General features: G+C 39.6%; 1 protein-coding gene across 1 annotated transcript in view; it reads left to right on the top strand.

The window, feature by feature from the left end:
- trpm3 (transient receptor potential cation channel, subfamily M, member 3) overlaps window positions 1–22,084 on the top strand; it is a 445,569-nt gene that overhangs the window by 312,223 nt on the left and 111,262 nt on the right. The window contains exons 2-4 of the mRNA XM_048620080.1: window positions 19,068–19,147; window positions 20,605–20,809; window positions 21,824–22,037. Coding sequence (XP_048476037.1) covers window positions 19,068–19,147; window positions 20,605–20,809; window positions 21,824–22,037 — 499 coding nt within the window. The remainder of the gene's footprint in view (window positions 1–19,067; window positions 19,148–20,604; window positions 20,810–21,823; window positions 22,038–22,084) is intronic.

The raw sequence follows: 22,084 nt of genomic DNA, 5'->3' as shown, positions 1-22,084 counted from the left end.
GAGGTCACTAAAGGCAAGACCATGCAGAAGCAAGTATCATTTTTCTCAAGACCATTTTCAGACCTGCTAAATAAGGCCTGAGTGATTGAAATGATAAATGGTATTGAATCAAACAGTTGTTATTAAGGATATTTCTTTGTTGAGTCCTCTGCAAGAGGAGATTGGTTGTGCAGATGTGGAATTTAAATCAGGAGAAGGTGAGGATGGGCTGAGGAACACATGCAGAAAGTATTTGGATATCCATCACATATCCATTCATTTCATCAAAGAGTGTTCCAACCGCCCTGTCACAATTTAACTCTCTCAGTAAGATCAAATGCTGGCTGAGAAAAATACTGACTTGTTGGAGTCATACCTGACACAAAAGAAGATGGTTGTGGTTGTTGGGTGTTAGTCATCCTAGCTTCAGGATGTGTCTGCTGGCAGTCTTCAGGATGGGGTCCTCGACCCAACCATCTTCAGCTGCTTCATCTATGACATTCCCTCAGAAAATCGGAAGTTGAGATGTTTACTGACAGTTGCACAATTTTCATCACCATTCGCAATTCCTCAGATACTGAAGCAGTCCGTGTCCAAATGCTGGAAGACCTGGACAACAACCAATTGGTGCTTGATAAGTGGCAAATAGTATTCTTAGTACACAAGTGCCATCTCCAAAAATAGCAAACTAAACCGTCACCCCTTGATAGTCAATGGCACTGTCATCACTGAATCACCCACCGTTAACAACCTGGGAGCTACCATGGACCAGAGACTGAATAGGACCATCCATATAAATACTGTGACTTCAGGAGCAGGTCAGAGGCTGGGAATTGTGTGGTGAATAACTCACCTGCTAATCCCCAAAACCTGTCCACCATCTACAAGGTACTCATCATGAGTGTGACTGAATACCCTCCATCTTTCTGGATGAGTGTAGTTCCAACAATACACAGGAAATGTAACACCTTCCAAAACATAGCAGTTGCTTGATAGACACCCCATCTAACACCTTCAATATTCACCTTCTCCCCAGTGCCACAGCTTGGACAGCAACTTTCAAATCCTTGACCTCCTGCCCCTAGAAGGGTAAGGGCAGAAGATACATGGGAACACCATCACCACCACCTGCAAGTTCTTCTTCAAGCAATACACCATTCTGACTTGGAACCATATCACGGTTCTTCAATGTCATTGGGTAAAAATCCTGGAACTCTCTCCCTAACAGCAATGTCAGATGAGATGTTCATTTGAGACTGTGTTTGAATTTTTTGGGTAGATGGGAAAAATGTCATGGTAGTATTCGGAAGAAGGGCAAGAAAGTTCCATTCGGTGTTGTCGGCTATAACAGCCGTGAGTTAAAATCAAATTAGATCATTACCTTGTGATAAAGGTGTATAAAATATATACCATCATCAGTTGGGCATTTAGATTTTCAAAATACAGGCAGATGTGTTTTGATTTTAGCTCTGTGAATGTAACTTTTTTTTAAAGTAGCCACAACGTAATTTTTAAGAGAGACCTAAGTGCATTTATTTCCAAGAAAGCAATTGACTTAGTAAGTTCCCAGTCAGGTACTATGGTATTAATTAATGAAGTGTTTATGCTGTGAATTTATGACGTGCAGAAAAGGAACAAATGATCAGGGGAGTTTTGTTTCAGTTCAGTACAGAAGAATAAGGTTTTCAATGCAGAAAAACAGCTTCCTTCTAGAGGACAGTCTGTATTAGTTGTGTAGAAATTTCCAGACTGGGAGAGCTTAGTTTTCAGAATCTCCAGATTGTGAGAGGTTGCTAAGTCTTCAAGCTGTAAGAGTTAATTTGGAAGTTTTCAAGCTGTTAGAACTGAAAAGAACATTATGCCATTAGACCTGGAAAGGAATCAAGATCCTCAAATTTGAAAAGTAACCTATAGGCCATAAAACCTGAAGAGTCAGCAAAGTCAAAAACTAAAGAGTTAAGATTGGAGTGATGCTTCACTGAGATTGAGTATCTATAAAGGACTTGGCTGGAAAACAGGTTGAAACTTTGTTTTGCCATTTATGTTAAGATCTTTAACTTGAGTTTCTTTATTAAAGAGCATTGATAGCCTTATATGAATATGTTTAATGACTAACCACCATATTAACCAACTACAAAAGTTAAAGCTATGATCTATCAAGCCAGGTTTCACTCTAGACTACTGACTAGTCCAGTATTACCAAGGGCTGGAACCATAACAATTTTAATGTTGTTTTTGAGATCTTGCTGGGCATAAATTGGCAACTGCATTTCCTATATTACAGCAATCACTGCATTTCAAATGTATTTCATTGGATAGAATCTTGTTGTGCTATTGGCAGTCTCACCTGTCATCATGAGAGCCAATAAAAGACTCAAAACCGCTGGACAAAAGAACTACAGTCTTTGCAAGCTGGCCATCTGCAGGTCTCACCTTGATGATGTCATGTAACTTGGTCATGTACTGAATCACAGAATTATGTTATAGAGGGAGGACATTTGATCCATCATGTTTACTCTGGCTCTGTGACCATTTTGACACAGTGCCAGCCTCCTGCCTGTTCTCCGTAAGCCTGTACATGTTTTCTGTTCAAATTATCATTGAATGCTTTCCTAAATGCCTCAACTGAATGAACCTTCGCCATACTTCCAGGCAGTGCATTCCAGACTCTAACTGTTCCCTATATGAAAAAACTTTTTCTCACATCGCATTTGCTTTTTTTGCAAAACACTTTAAAACTGTGTCCTCTGGTTCTTGATCCCTTTATGAGTGGTAACAGTTTTGTCCTATCTTCTCTGACCAGGTCTCTCATAGTTTGGAAACTTCTACCAAATCTCCTCTTTGCCTTCTCCTCTCCGAGGAAAATAGTCCCAACTCCTCCAGTCTTTCCTCATTACTGAAGTATCTCACTCCTGAGCCATTCTTCTAAATCACTTCTGCACTCTCTCCTGTGTATTCCTATTCTTCATACATTGTAACAATCAGAACTATACACAATATTGCAACTGAGCTCTAATCAGTGTCCTATACAAATGCATCAGACCTCCCTGCTCTTGTACTCTTGCCCCTATTATTGAAATTTGGAATGAATGGCAGAACAGAATCAAGAGGCTAAATGGCCTCTTCTGTTTCCTATGTTCCCTTCTGTCATCTGCTGTAAATTGGGCCAACTTGGTATAGAATGATTTATATAAAATCATATATAAATATATCAATGAAAACCAATTGTGTTTATTCTTATGATTTTTGAGAGAGGAATGGTGGTTGCCATCCAGTTGTAGAGTATGTTTTCACACCTTCTGTTTGAATGTCACAATTAAAGATGACAGCAGTTACTTTACATGCCTGAAGACAGCTCAGAGCTAAGGCATTTTTGTTCCAAATGGAGGATCAATAATATTGAGCTCCTTTCACCGAAATCTACACCTAGCCATTATAAATTGCCAACAAACCATGACTTCACTTTAATTAGTTTTGAATAAAAGTCCCATTTTTCTTTACCTGTCAGTAAAGTAGCTACAGAAATACTTATCGAGGAATTCTAATTCTCTCTAGCCATTCCAGATTGTTCCTCATGCAGTGATATTAGTGCTGATCTATATCCGTACTCCATCCCCTGATCTGCTCTGGCTCCATATTCTTATCAAGAAGGAATGTATTGGCCTCAGCTTTAAAATGATTCATTGAACTATCACTCATTGTGGGCGTGAACTCCAGACTTCAAGTATGTTTTATATGAAGAAATGTTTCCTAAATTTACACTCCTGAAGAAAATGAGAAGTGTTGATGAGCAATAAAAGGCAGAATTAAAACTCTGAATATATCTTAAAACAAATGTGTGTCTTGAGGTGCAAAGCAGTGCATTTAGTATTGGTTTTATAGACATCTAATGCATCTAAAACAACCTTTTGGACAAGTTGGTAGTGGTGAAACGACCTAACAATCCAAATGAAGTTGGCAAAACACATTTCAGGCCAGATGAAAATCTAAGTAAAAGTATTAAACGTGGCTCAGAACAAACCCAATCTTCTGACTGCTTTGATAAATGGATTATAATCATGGGACTGGCCAGACCATTAACCATCACGAGATTGAAAGCCTAAATCAAAGAGGTTTTTGTCTTCTCACATGTTTATCCTGTGAATGCCAGTTCTTAAATAAGATCAAGCATTGGTGTAAGGGAAAGAAAGTCTGATTAATCCAGAAAAGAAGGCATGGGACAAGGGGTCGATAAAATGAACTAGATCTAGGTGTTGGCATTCCAAGCCTTTCCCTGTTTGATGGAAAAAAGTGAAGAAGGAAGCTATCAGTCTTCCCCTCAGATTTCATTCCACAGCGCTGGAGAGAAACAGGAAAAGTGACCTGCGGCATGGACATTATCCAAATGGAAAGTAGGTATCCTTTGTCTGCTCATGTACCTCATTCAACATTTGCTCACTCATCAGCAATTTAGGTGCCCTCTCAGAGAGAATTAGAATTCCTTGATAAGTATTTCTGTAGCTACTTTACTGACAGGCAAAGAAAAATGGGATTTTTATTCAAAACCTAATTAAAGTGAAGTCATGGTTTGTTGGCAATTTATAAATCTGAAAGTAGTTGCATAGAGACTCCACCATCCCCCCTCCCCCATCTTCTCAATGTATTGGTTTTGATCTTCTAATCTAGCTCAGGTACATTAAGGGTACAGCATTGAGTGACTTAATTCTTCCCAAGATTAAAAATATTTGGCTCGATCGCAATTTAATGTTGTGGCATTAGCGTGCTGTTTCTCAAGGGATTAGCTTCCCCAGTGGAATTATATGGTGGCTAAACATGCCCTGAGCAGAGTTTTCATATGCATGCATTTTAAACAAAAATACCTGCTTCAAGTTGAGGGGAAATCCAAAATTTTGAGCCTTTTGTTCTTGGATTAAAAGATCAAACCCAGATTTGCTTTTTAAGAGGCAATATGTGTGGACAGATCTAGCAAAATGCAGCTAGTCCCTTTAGCACATTCCGAGTACCTAATGGACCCAGAGCCTATTGCTGCGTGTGTGTATTTTTTTTAATGAGTGTGAGCATAGAGTTGAGTGGGCTGTCTATCAGCAGCGCAAACACAGCATACAGCAAGAACCAAGAGAATGGTTTATGAGGAGTTGTTGCTCACTGGAAGTGCACACGACATAGGGGCACTCTGTAATTTCCAAAAGACCTTCAACAGGTACTGGTGCATTCAGAAATATTTTTCATAGTGTTCTGTGTTTATTTCTGTCTGAGATTTTGTGAAATGTGAGCTTAAGCCCAAAGCTTAACGTACTCGACTTGTCTACTGCCTAACATTTATCTTTGAAAATTATTCAAAGGCCTATATTTACTAGCTGAGAAGTAATTTTATTTTTCTCTCCAGCTAGATGTGAGCTTTAAGAGATAGAGCGCACCCAAGTACAGTGGCATTGAACAAGTACAGATACTGTAGAAAGTAATGTTCATAATTGTTTCACTAAAACTTTTGGAATAGTTTTGCAATCATTGAGGTTCTTTATGTTGAGCATGAAAGCTGAATACCCTTGAAATAAGAATGAAACTAAGATAGAACTTGCAGCTGTGAAAGTGTTCAGAGTTGATGGCTTTTCAGCAAGACACCGTGAGGTCTGTGATTGAAGAAATGTTAGGATGAATAATTTGAATTAATTATCCAAGCTTTTCTGTTCATTCATGAGATAAAAAAGGACAGCACTCACCTCGTAATGTATTGAAGATGAGTTTTAATGATTTTGATTCTCTTTATGCACAATGCTGTAGTTAAAAAGGGAAATCAGAGAAGCACTGTACCTATTAAAGATTATATAAAAATGCTAATTTTGATATTTCTTTCAGTTATTTATGATCAACAGAATGACATTTGTGATAATGTGGGTATAAAGCTCCAACTATACAGTCGCATGTAAATAACCTTTCTTATAAAACCAGTGAAATAACAATGAGAATTTACGTGTTTGTCAAACCGCTCACTTCAGTTGGGTTAAGATTTTTATGAAGACCATTGCAGAGTGGAAAAAGAGCCATCTCAGTTTCATTGACCTTGTTACAGCCACATAAAAATGTTGGGACTTAAAATTGTTTCATAAATCAACTTCTTTCTTTTTTTCTGTTATTGAAAGTATAACTGAAATTATTAACGAGTATTCTTCTGAATTATGAAAGTTTATTCATGCAGGTTCTAAATAGTGTAAAATGCAACCAAGAAATCAAAAACAAAAATAGAAATTGCTGGTAAAGCTCAGCAGGTCTGGCAGCATCTGTGGAGAGAAATCAGAGTTAATGTTTCCGTGACCCTTCCTCAGAACTGAAATCAATTTGGATGTTGTGCAAAATTGATAACAGAAATGCAATAGAAAAAGAAATGCTCAGACAATCTCTGCAAACCCCCAATAATATAGTAATAATGTATGTTGAGATTCAATTCACAATCTGTGTTGTACTAGGTTCAGTACCCTTAAGTTAGAGAGGCGAAATATCAACATGGCTCTACCTCTGATTGTTACGCAGAATCTGTGATAACATTTTTCATAACAGGTAATAGTCAAAAGTAATTATAACAGGGGAGTTCTCTTTGGTTCCTGGCCACCACTTAACCCTCAACCAATGACACTAAAAAAAGGATCTCCTCAGAATCTCATTGCTGGTTGTATGATTTTGCTGTCTGCAAATTGGCTGCCATGATTTCTATTTTAGTACTTCATTGACAGTAAAATATTTTGAGTCACCCTGAGATCCTGAAAAATGCTACAGAAATAAAAGTGATATCTTTCATCTGGGATGACAGCGCTCACTGTCATGCCCCCATTTGTTCAGTGATCACTGGTTCTAGTGATCATTTCCTATGAATACTTGGACTACAGAGCATAGGTCTGATCCCAATATTAATAAAGCCATAGAGAGGCACTGGAGAAGGTCCAAACAAAAAGTTGTTTGCAAGGATGATACCAAAACTGAGAGGCTGTATCCATCAGGGAGGGGCAGGGCAAGAAAAGTGAAGACTGATGGATGACCTAGATTCATAGATGGTTCCAGTACAGAAAGAGGCCATTCAGTCTTCAGATGCTGGACGTCTGAAGGAACAATCCACCTAATGCAATTCCCTTGCCTTTTCCGCCATAGCTATGTGTATTCCTCTCTTTTAGATAATCCAATTCCCTGTTGAAAGCCTTGAGTGATCCTGTTTCCATCACACTCTCAGGCCATGTATTTCCAATCCTAACTACTCAATGCTTGAACAAGTCTTTCCACAAATTTTGATTGCTTCTTTTAGCAGTTATTTTAAATTTATTTCTTCTTGTTCTCAATCCTTCCACTTTCTGCCTATTTACTGTTAGCCCCCTTTTAAATACCTCTATTAAATCTCTGCTCAACTTTGTCTTCTCCACTTCTCCATCTAAATAACTGATGTTCCTTATTTCTGCAATATTCTTATCAGAGTTTCAGAACTCTCTTTAACACCTTCATTTTCACTGATGTAATACTCCAGTTGAGATCAAATGAATGTTTCATGCAAGTTCAACATACCTTCCTGGCTTTTGTACTCTATGCACCAATTTTTAAAATGTAGGATGCTGTATGCTTTATTAACCACCCTTTCAACTTGTCCTGACACCTTCAATAACTTATAAACTTATACCCACATGTCTCTCTGCTCTTACACTCCGTTTAAAATTGTCTATATTTCTATATTATACCTCCAAGTCCTTTCTACCAAAATTGAACTCTTTACATTTCTCCACATATAACTCCATTTGCCATTTGTCCTGACCCCTACACCCCATTCCACCAACTTGTCTGTGTCCTTTTGAGGTTCTATACTATCCTCCTCATGGTTCACAAACATTTCAAGCTTCCTGTATGCCAAGGTGTAGATAATCAACATTTAAGTATTTGTTTGGTAGTACAGAACCTGAGTATACCTGAAAATAAACACACTTTTGTTGAATATTTCCAACTTGTACTCATCAGGTCATTCGGAAGAAGGAAGCATATTTTATGCTGCTGGAGAAGAGAGTGCTGATTGGTTGGCAGATGGATTCTGGTTGGTAGAGGCATTGCCAAGGGGAATGTGTTGGTTGGCTGATGACTGACAATTATCTGCCAAGAAAGCATATGTACATACATTGCACCTCTTTAAAATTAACAAAATAAGCAATAGTCATCCTCTAATTCAATCCTCAGCCAATGTCTTGACCAATTAGAATCAACCTGCCTGCTTTAAATTTAAACAAAGCTTGGCAATTATCAACTTTAATTACAGGCAGTCTATCCAATATCTCTTCCTTATTAGTTTTGAATTATTCAAGTGTATCAATTACCTTTTTCTTTTACCATGACCTCGGAAGCTTCTTCTTCCTTGGTGAACACAGATGCAATGTTTTAATTTAATACCTCAGCCATGTCCCCACCTCCTACCTCCAAGTGTAAATCCTCTTTTTGGTTTCAGATCGGTCCTATTCTTCATTTTATCTCTATTATTATTTATATGCCTAAAGAAGACTTTTGGGTTCCCTTTTATGTTAGCTATTAATTTCATCACATTCTGTCTTTTTGTTTCTTTCGTGTGCTTTTTCAATTCACCTCTGAACCTTCTATATTCAGCCCAAATCATAATTGTATTGTTCACCTGACCTCTGCCACAGTTTTTCTGCTTCATTTTAGTTTCTGTGTCTTTTGTTTCTAGGAAGCTCTATATTTTTTGCCCTCTCTTTCTTTTTTGAGGGAATATACCTTGACTGTGCCTGAACTATCTCTTCATTAAACACAGTCCATTAGGCAGTTACAGTTTCGCCTGCTAACTGTTGATTCCAGTGTATCTGGCTTTCCCCCAGTTAATTATTCTTAATCTGGATTCTTCCTTGTCCTTTCCTATAGCCAACCTAAATCTGAAGTCACAATACTCACCTCTCTGTAACTTCCCTGCAAATTTGTTCCTCTGTATGTTTCCTGCTCATTGGTGATCTATACATTATACCCAGCAGTGTAATTGTATTATTTTTGTTCCTCGGCCCAAATAGATTCTCCCCTTGATCCCTGGGACAAGTCTCTCTCTCTCTCCCTCTCCACGATTACAACATTCCTTTCATCAATATTACAATGCCTCCCTCTTTTCTATCTTTCCTGAACACCATCCAAGCCTTCACCTCATTGAGCTAGGTTTCCTTCATAGCCACAAGATCAAATTTCTATGTGACTGTGATTGCCTGCAACACTCAAGACATTTATTACACTCTGCACAGTAATCCTAAATTGTACATTATTAGCTTCCAACTTACTTTAAACCCACTTACTATTCCCAGCTCTAGCGCTTTACGTCTCTCCCAGTATTCCAGGTTCGTTCGGATTCCACTCTCATATTACCACTTAGTTTGCACACCCCTGCCAAGGTAGTTCAATAGAACCAGCAAAGCAGGAAGTTGGTCCCAGCTCTGCTTAGGTACAACACATCCTGCCTCTTCTCCGGAGATGGATCTGAAACCTTCCCTCCTTCTAACGTCGTTCCAACCATGCATTCACCTGCTTTATCCTGCTGAAGTGTAGCAACTTCAGTGTTGGTGGGTATGGCACAGGTGGCAATGAGGTGTAGGACTCGAGGTGATGGCATCGGCGATGATGAAGTGGCATTGGTGGACCCAGTGCAGGTGGCATTGGTGAGCCCAACTCAAGACTCATGGCGGCAGTGGTGGCGAGGGTGATCTGGACATTTTCATTTCCTTTCATTTCTGTTTCTTTAATTTTGGCTCTTAAAAAAAAATTTTAACTATGTATTCTAAGATGGCGCTGGAGAGTGGCGACTCCTTACACTTTTCACTGTTCTCCCGTACTCTAGCGCTCGGGTACACATGAGAATAAAATCTAATTTAATCTAAATACGAGTGGGTGTGTAACTTCTACTTTCGAGGTCCTGCTTTTTAATTTCTGACCTCGCTGTCTAAATTCTCTTTCTCAGTTTGCGCACTCAAGAAGTTGGAGCTGACCTGTCAGTAGACTATCAGATAATAAGCTTTGCTGCTTAAACAAAAGAGATTTACCAGCTACCCACTTCTCTTCTGTTGTTATCATTCAAATTTAGGGAAGGTAACTGATTTTTTTTTTACTCTCTTGTTGGACATGTGTGACACTGGCAGGCCAGTATTTATTACCCGTCCCTAGTTGTCCTTGAGGAGGTGGCGGTGAGCTGCCTTCTTCAACCTGTGCAGTCCATTGAGATGCAGTTGGATCTACAATATCATCAGGGAGGGAACTCTAAGATGTTGACCCAGTGACAGTGAGGGAACAACAATGTCAGGATGGTGAGTGGCTTGGAGGGGAACTTGCATGCCATGGTATTCCCATTTATCTGCTGCCCTGAGAGAAGGCACCGACACTTCAGGGAGAATCTAAAACTTGGGATCACAAATGTAAGACACTTGTAATAAATCTAGTAGGGAATTCAGAAAAAAATTATTTACTGAGAAACTGATGGGAAACTGATGCTAGCAAAGGAAGTAGTAGTGGTACCCAGAATAGATACATTTTAGAGAAATCTGGAAAAACATGAGGGAGAAAAGACTAGAAGTGATGCTGATAGGGTTAAATGGAGAGGGGTGGAAGTGAGGCTTATGTGGTATGGTCCGTTTTGGACCAAGAAATAGAAATAAAAATAAATTTGGCATTGCAGGCATGTTTCATTGTACCATCAATAATTAGCATTTAGATGGCTTAATGTACAAGTCATGAGCTTGGGTTACAGGTGCCCTGCAGCTCAGTTCAATAAACTAATTGGTCAGAGTTTCCAATACAGGGTATCCAATGGCTTCTACTATTAGCTAAATTTGGCTCTTCAGCTTGAACCTTTTTGTCCACCAAACTGCTCAGATTGGAAGCTTGTAATGCCCTGTGGGGGCATCTGGGCTTTATGTGAATCAGTTCACCAACTGGGTTATCTCCTTTACCAATCAGTACTGAAGGATTGGAAAATAGACAGCACTTGGACTAAACAAATTGAGAGTTGGTGAATTCAACGTCAGAAGCAAATTCCCACAGTTTCTAGAAATCTGAAACAAGAACAATGATTTGGTCAGTGAGGCTTGCAGATACAGCGAGGAAGAGAAGTACAAGGGTAGAAAAGGTGAGTTGAGGTGGGAAGAAATGAGTTCAGTGGGGCAGCAAGACAACAATGAGATGAGCAGGACAGCTCTGGTTTATGGATTTTTGGGAAGGAGATAGATGTGGGCTATTTAATGTTGGAAGCCTATGAAGTTGACCAGAGGGAAGTCTGCAGAGGTCAGTGATGGCCTCAACTAAGTTGAGGTTGGTATGCCAGAAAGCAACAGTGCTGCCTTTGTTAGTGATTTTGGTGACAACATTGGGGTTTGACATCAGAACAGCATGCAGCATGTTCTGAGGGAGACATGTTAGAGTGGGTGATGGGAGCAGAGAAATTGAAACATCCAATGTCACACGAGCAGTTCCCAGTGAAAATACCTGCAGAGGGTAAAAGGTGAGGAGGAGCGGTCCAGGTGGAAGAAGAATATTTTTAGATGCCTAATAAAACACGAGAAGGGAAATTGAAAGCAAAAAGGGCCAGCAAATAGAGAACCAAACAGAAATTGGAGAGCAATGAACTGTAGGCAATCTTGGAAGAGATGTAGCAGTGAATTTCTTACTAATAAAAATGCTTAATACCATGGATGCTGGACATTGCTAGTAAGAACAAAAGCTGATTAAACTCAACAGCTCAGTGAGTCATGCATGTAGGTAGGTAGGGACCACACAAGGAGAGATTCACTACGGTCTGAGAAAAGAAATTCCTCCTCACTTCTCTCTTAAATAGGTGACCCCTCTTTCTCTGAAATTATGAAACAAGCTTTCTTCATCTATCCTGAACAGTCCCATAAGAATTTTGTATGTTTCAATAAGGTCATCTTTCATTCCCCTAAACTCCAATGGGTACAGACTCAAACTACTCAGCCTCACTTATAAGACAACCCCTGAATACGTGGAATCAATCTAGTGAACCTTCTCTGTACAGCCTCCTTAAATCTTATTTTTCCTTAGATAAAAGGCCGAAAACTGTTCACGGTATTGCAGCTGCAGTCTGAGGAATGCCTTGTATGGTTTCAACAAGATATCCTTACTTTTAAATTCCATTCCCATTGAAATAAAAGCTAATGTTCCATTTGCCTTCTCTGTGACATGTTGAACTTGAATGCCAGCTTTTTGTGATTTATGCACACGGACTCCCAAATCCCTCTGAATTGCAGCTTTCTGGATCCAAACTCTGCCCTCCATGGCAATGCTCTGACCAATCAAAATCTATCCACATTTTTTGAGCATTAAGTTTGATAGCTAACAGTTCCTGCTGCATCTCTAGCCAATGATAATCCAACCAATCAATATCCTCTTCTCATTCTTTATAAAATGGTATCTCTTTTCTCAAACCTTTTTCTTGCATCCTAGTACAGATCAGAGCAAGCTCTGAAAGCTTCCACTTTTCATCTCATTTTAGCAACGTTTAAGTTCTGTATTACCATTCATTTATTTACATAAAGGCACTATGCAGGTGTAGTGATTGTAACGAGGTCAGCCAGGTCATAGAATCATAGCGGTTTACAGCATGGAAACAGGCCCTTTGGCCCACTTGTCCATGCCACCTAGTTATTCACAATTAATCAAATCCCATCTGCCTGCATTTGGTTCATATCCCTCCATACCTATCCCATTCATGCACCTGTCTAAATGTTTCTTCAATGACAAAATTGTACACACTTCCACCACTGCCTCTTGCAGCCCATTCTAGACACTCACCACCCTCTGTGTGCAGAAATTGCCCCCTGGACCATTTTGTATCTCTCTCTTCTCACTTTAAACCTATGCTCTCCAGTTTTAGACTCCCCTACCTTTGGGATAAGCTGTTGACTATCTACCTTATCTATGTTTCTCATGATTTTATAGATGTGTATAGGGTCATCCCTCAGTATCCTACGCTGCATGGAAAACATGCCATGAAAAACTCATTGAGTATGAGTTCCCTGATTGGGGTTGTTAATCTGGTCCAAACAGGGAGTCCTGGCTGACAGATAAGAACACGAGTGTCAGACATCCTGTTCACTCTGAGAGCTGGCTCTTTTGGAGCTGGATCAGTGTCCACACGTAAATAAAGCATGACTTGGTGAGGGGATACCGTCCTCTGTGGAGTTATTTCAACAGGGGGTATATTGAGAGGAAATATGATGAGGTGAGTGACGGAGATTGGAGTTTCAGGAAGAAGACAAAGAAGATGTAAAACCAGATTAAAATGTGTGGTGACAAGAGACTTGAATATACTGGGATTAGAAGCGGATGAGTGACTGAGAGCAGGAGATTGAGAAGTGTGACCAAGCAATATTGTGGCAAATCTGAGTAAAATGTTAGAAGGCAAAAGAAGACACAAATGCAAATTGTTGTTGCCATGTTTAATCCATTTGATTGTAATGGACTAATTGTCTGTGAAAATGGTGAACAGAGAGATGTTTTATTCAAACCAGATAAGCATCAGCCACTTACATCACTGGCAGGAATTCTGCAGCAGATTCTCACAGTCTCCCATCATAACCTTTGGAGAAAAGGAAGGCAAAACGATATCAGTTTTTGTTTCCATCTGGGATCTTCCCCCTTCTTTTACGTGGAATTTCCTGTAACCTTCCATGAATATCACGGTAAAAAAATCAGGAGAAAACCATTCCCTGGCCCCCATTTCAATTCCATCTCATGGTGTTGCCCAGGGACTTCTTGCTGTGCAGTGATAATTCCCCTACCTCTGAGCCAGAAGCTCTGAGTTCAAGTCCAGCTGTTGGACTTGATGCCCATGGACAATGCAGCCCAAAAATTTTGATTCCCCTGCCGTGAATCCAATCATTGGCAGGTGGTGGAGCAGCCATGCTGCAGTGCTTTGCCAATTATCATTATTGATGAATGTCACGGAAGTCCATCGTTGCCAATGCCCTCATGGTACCTGAACACCAGGGTGCCATCTGGTGCATGAGGGAATGTGTCCATACAATGAAAGAAAGACTTTTCAGTGACCACAATGAAAAGAAAGGCCTAGCACACTGGACTCTAGAACAGGTTCTAGAATGTGCCTTCCCATTGCATCGCTTTCAGTGTCACATTATAGCTTCAAGTCATGAAGACAATGTGAAGGATTTCTTTTATAGTTCATTAATATATTCCAAAAGCTTCACTTCAAAAGTAGTTTTCTTTGCTACAGAACAATCTTCTAAACTGTGTCACTGACTTACAAAAGATCACAGGTTTCCTATCTCATCCCACTCATTTATTAATATTTTATTAATATTTGAATATATGTCTGATGCGAGCAGTTTTCTTCATCTCACTTTTAAGCCCAGAGACACTCAATGATGGAGTAAAGGCAATGTTTCAAGTTTGCATTATTTTCACCCATCTCATTAAAATTGAAGCAAATTACATGCTTCTGACAAGATGAATTCAGAATAGTCTTGAATAATGAGGAGTTCTAAGCAGTGTAAAACAAATCAATGACATTTAAATCAAGGGCAGAAAAGGGGAATGTCAGCTCAATGTGAACTGTTTTGAAAACAATCTTTCCATGGGTGAGTTCAGCTTTGACAATGAGCTTTGATTCCCTGATTATAATGGAGTTAATGATGTCCTTAATGGTCCCATGAGAAATGGGCAAGTAACCAATCTCTGGTGACCATCTGCAGGTGGGAGGTGAAAAGGTCATTTCTGCTCATTACTGTTTGTGGGATCTTGCTGATTGTCCTGCAGTCCAAATCGACTGAGAGATTTTGCCACCATTATAATAGTGACTACATTGCCAGCAAATCATATTCAATGATCAGAAAGCACTTTGTGGCATCGTGAAGTTGTGAAAGACACTGCAGCAATTAAAGATTTTTGTTTTTCTTTTTAACCAACTAATCGTCTTATGATGAGTTTTTGTGTTTCTTTCTATGATTTTCTTTTTGAGCTTTTCTGCACTGAAACAGATGACTTTACCTAATCTGTCATCCCCAGGCAGGGTAGCTGGATGCCAATCTGACCCCTAGTTTCTGTCAATGCTACTCTGCATCTGAGTGGTGAGAATTGGAACTCATTCTGTAGGGATTGGTTGATGAGAATAACATGGATGCATTTGAGAGGAAGCTGGATAAACTGAGACAGAAAGGGATAGGAGATATCGATGGAGAGAGATGATAAGTTCCACCACCCTATTATATCTCACCCTACCTGCATATCCTTCTATTACTTTATCTCTCTCATGCTTGTCCAGCTTTCCCTGGGGTTTGGCTGAAGCTATAACACCAACAAAATTCTGCACTTGTTCAAGCTCCACTTTTCCTCATCTATGTTGTTTACCTCAACCACTTCTTGTGGTAACAAGTTCCACATTCTCACCACCCTCTGGGTAAGGGGATTTCTCCTGAGTTGCTTTCCAAACTTATTGGTTGTGACCCTCAGTAGTGAACTCCCCCTCCCCCCAACAGGTGGAAGCATTTTCTCTCAGTTATATTGTCTCCATCAGGTCACCCAAGACTTGTCTTGGGGAGCAGAGTCTGAGCAGTTTAGTTGCTTTTGCTGTAATGACAAGAGGACAGTCTCATGTCAGTAGCAACAAAGGGGTTAAACAACTGAAAGCAATGGAACATAAGAACATGGGAAATAGGAGCAGGAATAGGCCATACACCCCCTCCAGCCTGTTCCATCATTCTAGAAGATCGTGGCTGATATTTAGAACAATCCCGCTTTCCTGCACTATCCCCATAACCTTCAATTTGTTAGGGGTCATGAATCCTTTAACCTTGTAACAAAATACTGGACAGCTGTTGGCTACAAATCTACAGCTTGCTCTGTAGAGAATCCCAAAAGATGACAATCCTCTGCAAGGAGAGATTTCTTCTCATCTTAGTCCCAAGTAGCTATCTTGAATAAAATGAGAACTTAACATTTATAGGATCAATACAAGTTGATCAAGTTCAGTTCGTTTACTGTTCAAGTCTTGCTTATAGTTGAAGAACTAAGGTCAGCATTTATAACGAACAAACTAGAAGGGATAATCAAGGAATGCGGAGAGGTAAGGAAGGGTTACACTATCTGATATTGCAACCTTTCTCCTGTGTCGGCATATTGCAGTATTAAGGCTAAGTAAGGAATGGCAGTTTGCAGAATTTGTAGTTACTGACTAATACTCCAATGTTACTTATGGTGCAGGGCATACTGCCAAATGGGTAATGCAAAGTCTTTCTGAAAGTGAGATGAAAAATCCGGTAAAAGGTCATTCCTTTATTAAAAAATAAAATGTCCATATTATTTTACTCTCCACAAGGATTCTAATATCACACACCAGTAACATGGGAATCAACAAGGAAATAATACAAACCTGGATTTAATTAAGGATTTGTTGGATGCCAGTCTATTGTTGCAGTTTCTAATAACATTTGTTCATAATATTCCTGTGGTGTACTTCCCATTGGTAATAATAGGATGCAAATACCACCAATACTCTGAATGGAGTGGTTTCTATGTTGTTCCTAAAGTCTTGTTTAGTCTTTTATGGAAGTTTTTGTGGGAATGACAATAGTGAAGTCAACAACAATTATTTTGTGTGTGTTAACCAATTGATCACACTTACAACATAGACCACACAGATCACAGCACAAATATGAAGCTCTCATTTAGTGAACATATAAGAGCAGGTCAGTGGGCTAGGAATTCTGCAACACAGAGCTCACCTTTTGATGTCTCAAAGCCTGCACACTATTTACAAGGAACAAGTCAGTAGAGTAATGGAACACTTGAAGCTCAACACCATCCAAAACAGGTTGCTCCTCTTGGCACCCTGTACATCATCTTAAATGTTCACTCCATCTACCACCAGAGCAGTGTGTACCATCTGCAAGACATGTTGCAGCAACTCACCAAATCTCCTTTGACAGCACCTTCCAAATCTACAACCTGTACCACCCAGAAGAACAGGGATGCAGGGAAAATCGCCACCTGAAGGTTCCCATGTAAGTTACACACCAACCTGACTTGGTACTACACAGCCATTCTTTTACTGTCAGAATCCTAGAATTCCCACCCTAACAGTACTCTGGATTTACCATCCCATATAGACTGCAGCAGTAGAAGAAGGCAGCTCACTACTACCTTCCTAAGGACAATTAGTGATGGCAATAAATTCTTTCCCTGCTCAGCAACACTCATGTCCCAATAGAAATTTTAAAAAGTTAAAGCAAGCATGTACATGTAGATTTAACTTACTCCCAAGTCTAGAACTTGCAAACGGGCCATCTGGAGTAGTCACCACCTTATTATCATTACTTACTGGGCCAATAATCCAGAGGCGAATGTACTCGGGACTGGGGTTCGAATCCCACCATGGTAGCTGGTGGAATTCAAATTCAATTTATAAGGCTAGTTTCAGCAATGGTGACCATGACAATTGTTGTTAACATCTGGTTCATTATGTCCTTTACCCAAGGAAACCAACTATTCCTACGTGGACTGGCCTTTCTCTGACTCCAGAAGCACAGCAGTGTGCTTGTCTCTTAACTGCCTTCTGAAATGACCTGGAAAGCCATTCAGTTCAAGGGCAGTTAGGGGTCGGTATCAAATGCTGTTCTTGCCATCCCATGAAAGATTAAAGGAAAGAAAAACATCATCAAGCCTTTTTGACAACTAATAATATTTTTTCATTTGTTATTTTGTTTTTGCCAATTTATGTTCTGTGTCTCATGAAAGTCTGGAATCCAGTGATATTTAAATTTTGTATTTGTCATATTAACAATATTTTTAACATTTCACAGTTAAATTTGGATGCAAATTAACATAACATATGGATACATAAAGCTTGTCACTCTAAGTGAAGAGATTACTCAAACCCCAACTTTTATTTTGTTATCCAAAATCTAGTGTGTTATGCTCTTTGAAACATTGCGTATACTTCTCACGCCTTAAAAAGTGGAGGGGTAGAGATTCCTCTTTGGAATAGTTTGCAATTAGAGCTTATGTAGCATTTGAAATTACTCCTGTTTTAAAACTATCTCCCAAGAATTTGCTGAAACTCATTCACCCACCTTCCAAGGTTAAAGTTGCTGGTGTAATCCACCAGCATGTTGAAAGGTTGGTTCTCAAAATTTGTCCTAGAAAACATTCCTTGATGTTTTCAAGAGTGATAACGTGGTTAATTAGGCTGAAAATCAGTACATCACAAAAAAGTAGAAATTTAAATTGGTGTCAACCCAGCAGCTGTGAGTAATTTGATTTTTGTTAATTAAGTTTGTTTTAAATATTCAGAAGCTTTTGCTGGTTAAATTGGAGTAAATTCCTTATTCAATTCTTCTCAATTCCTTAGTAGTTTTTTTTTGATGTAATCAAAGTTTTTGAAAGATGTTTATTACGGTTCTTCCATCCCAAAGTACCAACTTAATTTTGAAGCCTCATCAGAGACCAGCAAATAGGTACAATTAATGGAAACTCACTGAGGTAATTAGTTCATCCTGGCCAATTTTGTGTGGTGTCTGCCTCTAGTGCAATGCTTTTAAAACTAACTCGACATACCATGGAAACAACAATTAACGTTTAGAAGTTAAATGTAAGTTGCAGATATTTTCTGACGAACTGTTCAACAATGTTATTGCACATCTTTGCAGCAGGTAGGATTTGAACCTGGTCCTTCTGGCTCAGAGGTAGTGACACTACGACAGCATCACAAGAGCCCTCAAATGTAAATTGTATTAAAAATTCCACAATTCACATGCAAACAAATCAAGACAGAAAAAAACCAACACAACTGAGTAGCGACTCTTTCGCTAGATTCCCGTTTGTTCCCACTTTACAACGCATTCTGCAAGTGCATGTGAAACTTAAAAACAAGTCATTTGCTTTGGAGAGAAACCCAAAAAGTTATCTTTTTGCAGACACCGTTTCTTCCATTTGCTTCTGTCATTACTGTTCAATCTTGGATGTTTTTACATCTCAATGAATTGTGTCAGTTTTTACTTTATGTTGCACTTCTGTAGACAATTGAACTAAAATATTGTTCTTCCTATGATTTTCAGGCTCAGAAATCATGGATAGAGAGAGCATTTTGCAAAAGAGAATGTGTCCACATAATACCGAGCACCAAAGACCACCATAGGTAATAGATTTGTTGATAAAGTTTATTGAATACAATCTGCTGTCGAGAAAAGAATGGTGACAATAAATAATTTGAACTTGTTTTTAATTGTTAAAGCACCTCATATTGGAGAACTTCCTACATACTTACTGGAAAAGTCCTCTGTATTATTGTAAAGACCACAGATTTCAATTGTTGATTAATATTGAGAGCACAGAAAAAGCATTGAGTGAATTTTATAATTCTCAAACCTGTGTTTGTATCCTCCCTGGCCTCCTCCCTATCTTAGTAACTCCTCCACCCTCACAACTTGTTGAGATCCCTGTGACCCTCCAATTCTGGCCTCTCACCCTTTCCTGATTTCCATCATAGCACATCCTTGGCAGTGCTTTCTGCTGCCTTCACCTTAAGTTCTGGAATTTCCTTCCTAAATCTCTCAGCGTTTCTGTCTCCACTTTTGTGGATGCCCCATAAAACCTATTTCTTTTCACCTCTCCTAACACCTTCTGTATGTGGCTCAGAGCTGATTTTCTTTTCATAACTCTTCTATGAAGCATCTTGAAACATTTTTACCACATTAAGTGCGCTATATAAATGCAAGTTGTTGAGTTTGTTGTTGTAAAACTGGTCTGAACATTCTCCTGAGGCGAACTCCTTTGACTGTATGTTGCCATCCAGTGAAGGTCAGATTGAGATCTGCTATATTCTTTCCATTGTGATACCTGGGGGAGCTGCAGTTACCTTCTCCTGCCTCCACAGGGTAAAGCCAGGTCAGTCTTGGACCCTAACCCCACACCATTCCTCTAGATGAGTAATCCGTGGTGGATTCCCAGCAGAATTCCTAATCAGCAAATTGAAATCTGTCAGTTTCCACTCCTGCACCACAGCACTTCTCATCCTGGGGTTAATGCTGACAATGGGGCATTGAGACCACGGTGAAAAAGGTCAGAATCAAAATCATACAGTACAACAAGAGGCCATTCGGCTCATCGCGCCTATGCCAGCCCTTTCAAAGTACAATCCAATTAAGTTAACTCCCCTGTTCTTTCTCCACAGCCCTGCAAAAGTTTCCTTTTCAAGCGTTTGTCTGCTTCCTTTTTATTGAAGTCCATTCACTATTGAGACTGCTTCCATCGCCACTTGAGGCAATGCATTCCAAATCAGAACAAGTCACTGTCTTGGGGAGGGTGTAGGAAGCCAATCAGCTGCCCACACCACGAGGCACATGGCTGTAGCTGGAAGGCACGATGACAGGGAGGGCTTGTTGGGGACATAAAGACCTGAGCACAGAGAGCTCACAGTCTGACATTTGATCTGTGGTGGGAGGGCAAAGGTAAATCCTTCCCTTCCTGACCTCTATAAAGGATTGTATGGACTCTTAGAAATATACATCAGAGCCTTTAAGATGGAACCTAGTCAAATTTTTCTTTTGTTTGAATGAAAGGAAATCTAAAACATATTTGTTTCTGTGATGGCAGGTGTTGTTGTGGTCGACTCATGGGTCAACATGTTGGATTGCCTCCAGTCATTTCCATCAGTCAGAATGAAAGTATTGAAAGCAGAATTACAAAGAATGATTTGCACTCGGAGAAGTGGTCCATCAGCAAACATACCCAGCTCAGTCCAACAGATGCCTTTGGGACTATTGAATTCCAGGGAGGAGGGCACTCCAATAAAGCCATGGTAACAAGCAAAGCTTTAATCATCTCTAAAGACTCTAATACGTTATTGCTAAGAGGTTGTCAGTCCCAGGATGTACAAAATGTAAGTGTTAATTGTTAACAAATGTAAACGATTGTAGTAGTAAGGTCCACCATGGATTCATGGCCAACACACTCTGACCTCTCAGTCAGAATGGGTGAGTTTGAGAACGTCAGAGACTTCACCGTGAAACGTAAGCTGATACTCCTGGTGCAGCACTTTTGAAGGTGCTGTCTTTCAGATGAGATTCTTATATAAAATCCCCATCTGCCCTCTCAGGTGAATGTACAAGATCTCAATGGCACCATTCAAGTTAAGGGCAGGAAAGTTCTTCCAATGTTCTGACAAATGCTTACCCCTCAATCGCCATCAGAAAATCAGATTTTCTGGCCATTATCACACTGCTATTTATGGGTTTTTGCGATGTGCAAATCAGCCACTGTTACACCACTGCAACAGTAGTTGAACACCTGTGAAGGACATCCTAGGGTTATGAAAGGAGCTGTATAAATGCAAGCCTGTCTTTCTTCCAAATAGAAAACAGCCAGGACACCCTTAACAAATTGAAGTGCCCATGTAGACTATATGTAGTCCTGGAAAACGATTATTTTCTGGCTCCATGACTTCTGATATTCTTAATATTGTAGATCACAAGTAGAATGTGGCATTGCTAGCAGATTGGCTGAAGTGCGTTCTTAGGGCATTGGTGATAACATTCCTGGAATACTGTGTTGTATTGTGGCCTCTTTACTGAAAGGCAGGAAATAATTGCTGTAAAAAGAATGCAATGAAGATTCATTAGACCCGATCCTGGGATGATGGGACTGTTCAGTGATTGTACTCACTGAAACAAAATTCTTAAGTTGTTTGAGGGGTTAGACATTGAGAAAATGTATTCTCTGTACCTATATAAACATTCAGTAAAATCAGAAACCAGCAGTGAGAAAGATACAATCTTGTATCTAGTTTCTCCTCTTCTTCCCATTTCTGTTATAGTACGTACGTGTTTCATTTGACACAAAGCCTGATCTCCTCTTACATCTAATGACAAAGGAATGGCAGCTGGACCTCCCGAAGCTATTGATCTCCATTCATGGAGGCCTCCAAAACTTTGAACTCCAACCCAAACTCAAGCAAGTATTTGGGAAAGGTCTAATTAAAGCTGCTATGACAACAGGGGCTTGGATATTCACTGGAGGTGTGAACACAGGTAAAGAATAATTTTATTTTTTTCTTTCAGTATTTAACCATGAGTTT

The sequence above is a fragment of the Rhincodon typus genome, chromosome 3 (assembly GCF_021869965.1).
Source record: "Rhincodon typus isolate 14 chromosome 3, sRhiTyp1.1, whole genome shotgun sequence".
In the NCBI taxonomy this organism is placed as follows: domain Eukaryota; kingdom Metazoa; phylum Chordata; class Chondrichthyes; order Orectolobiformes; family Rhincodontidae; genus Rhincodon; species Rhincodon typus.
Note: the sequence above shows the minus strand (reverse complement) of the source record. Positions and strands in the feature narration are given on the sequence as shown.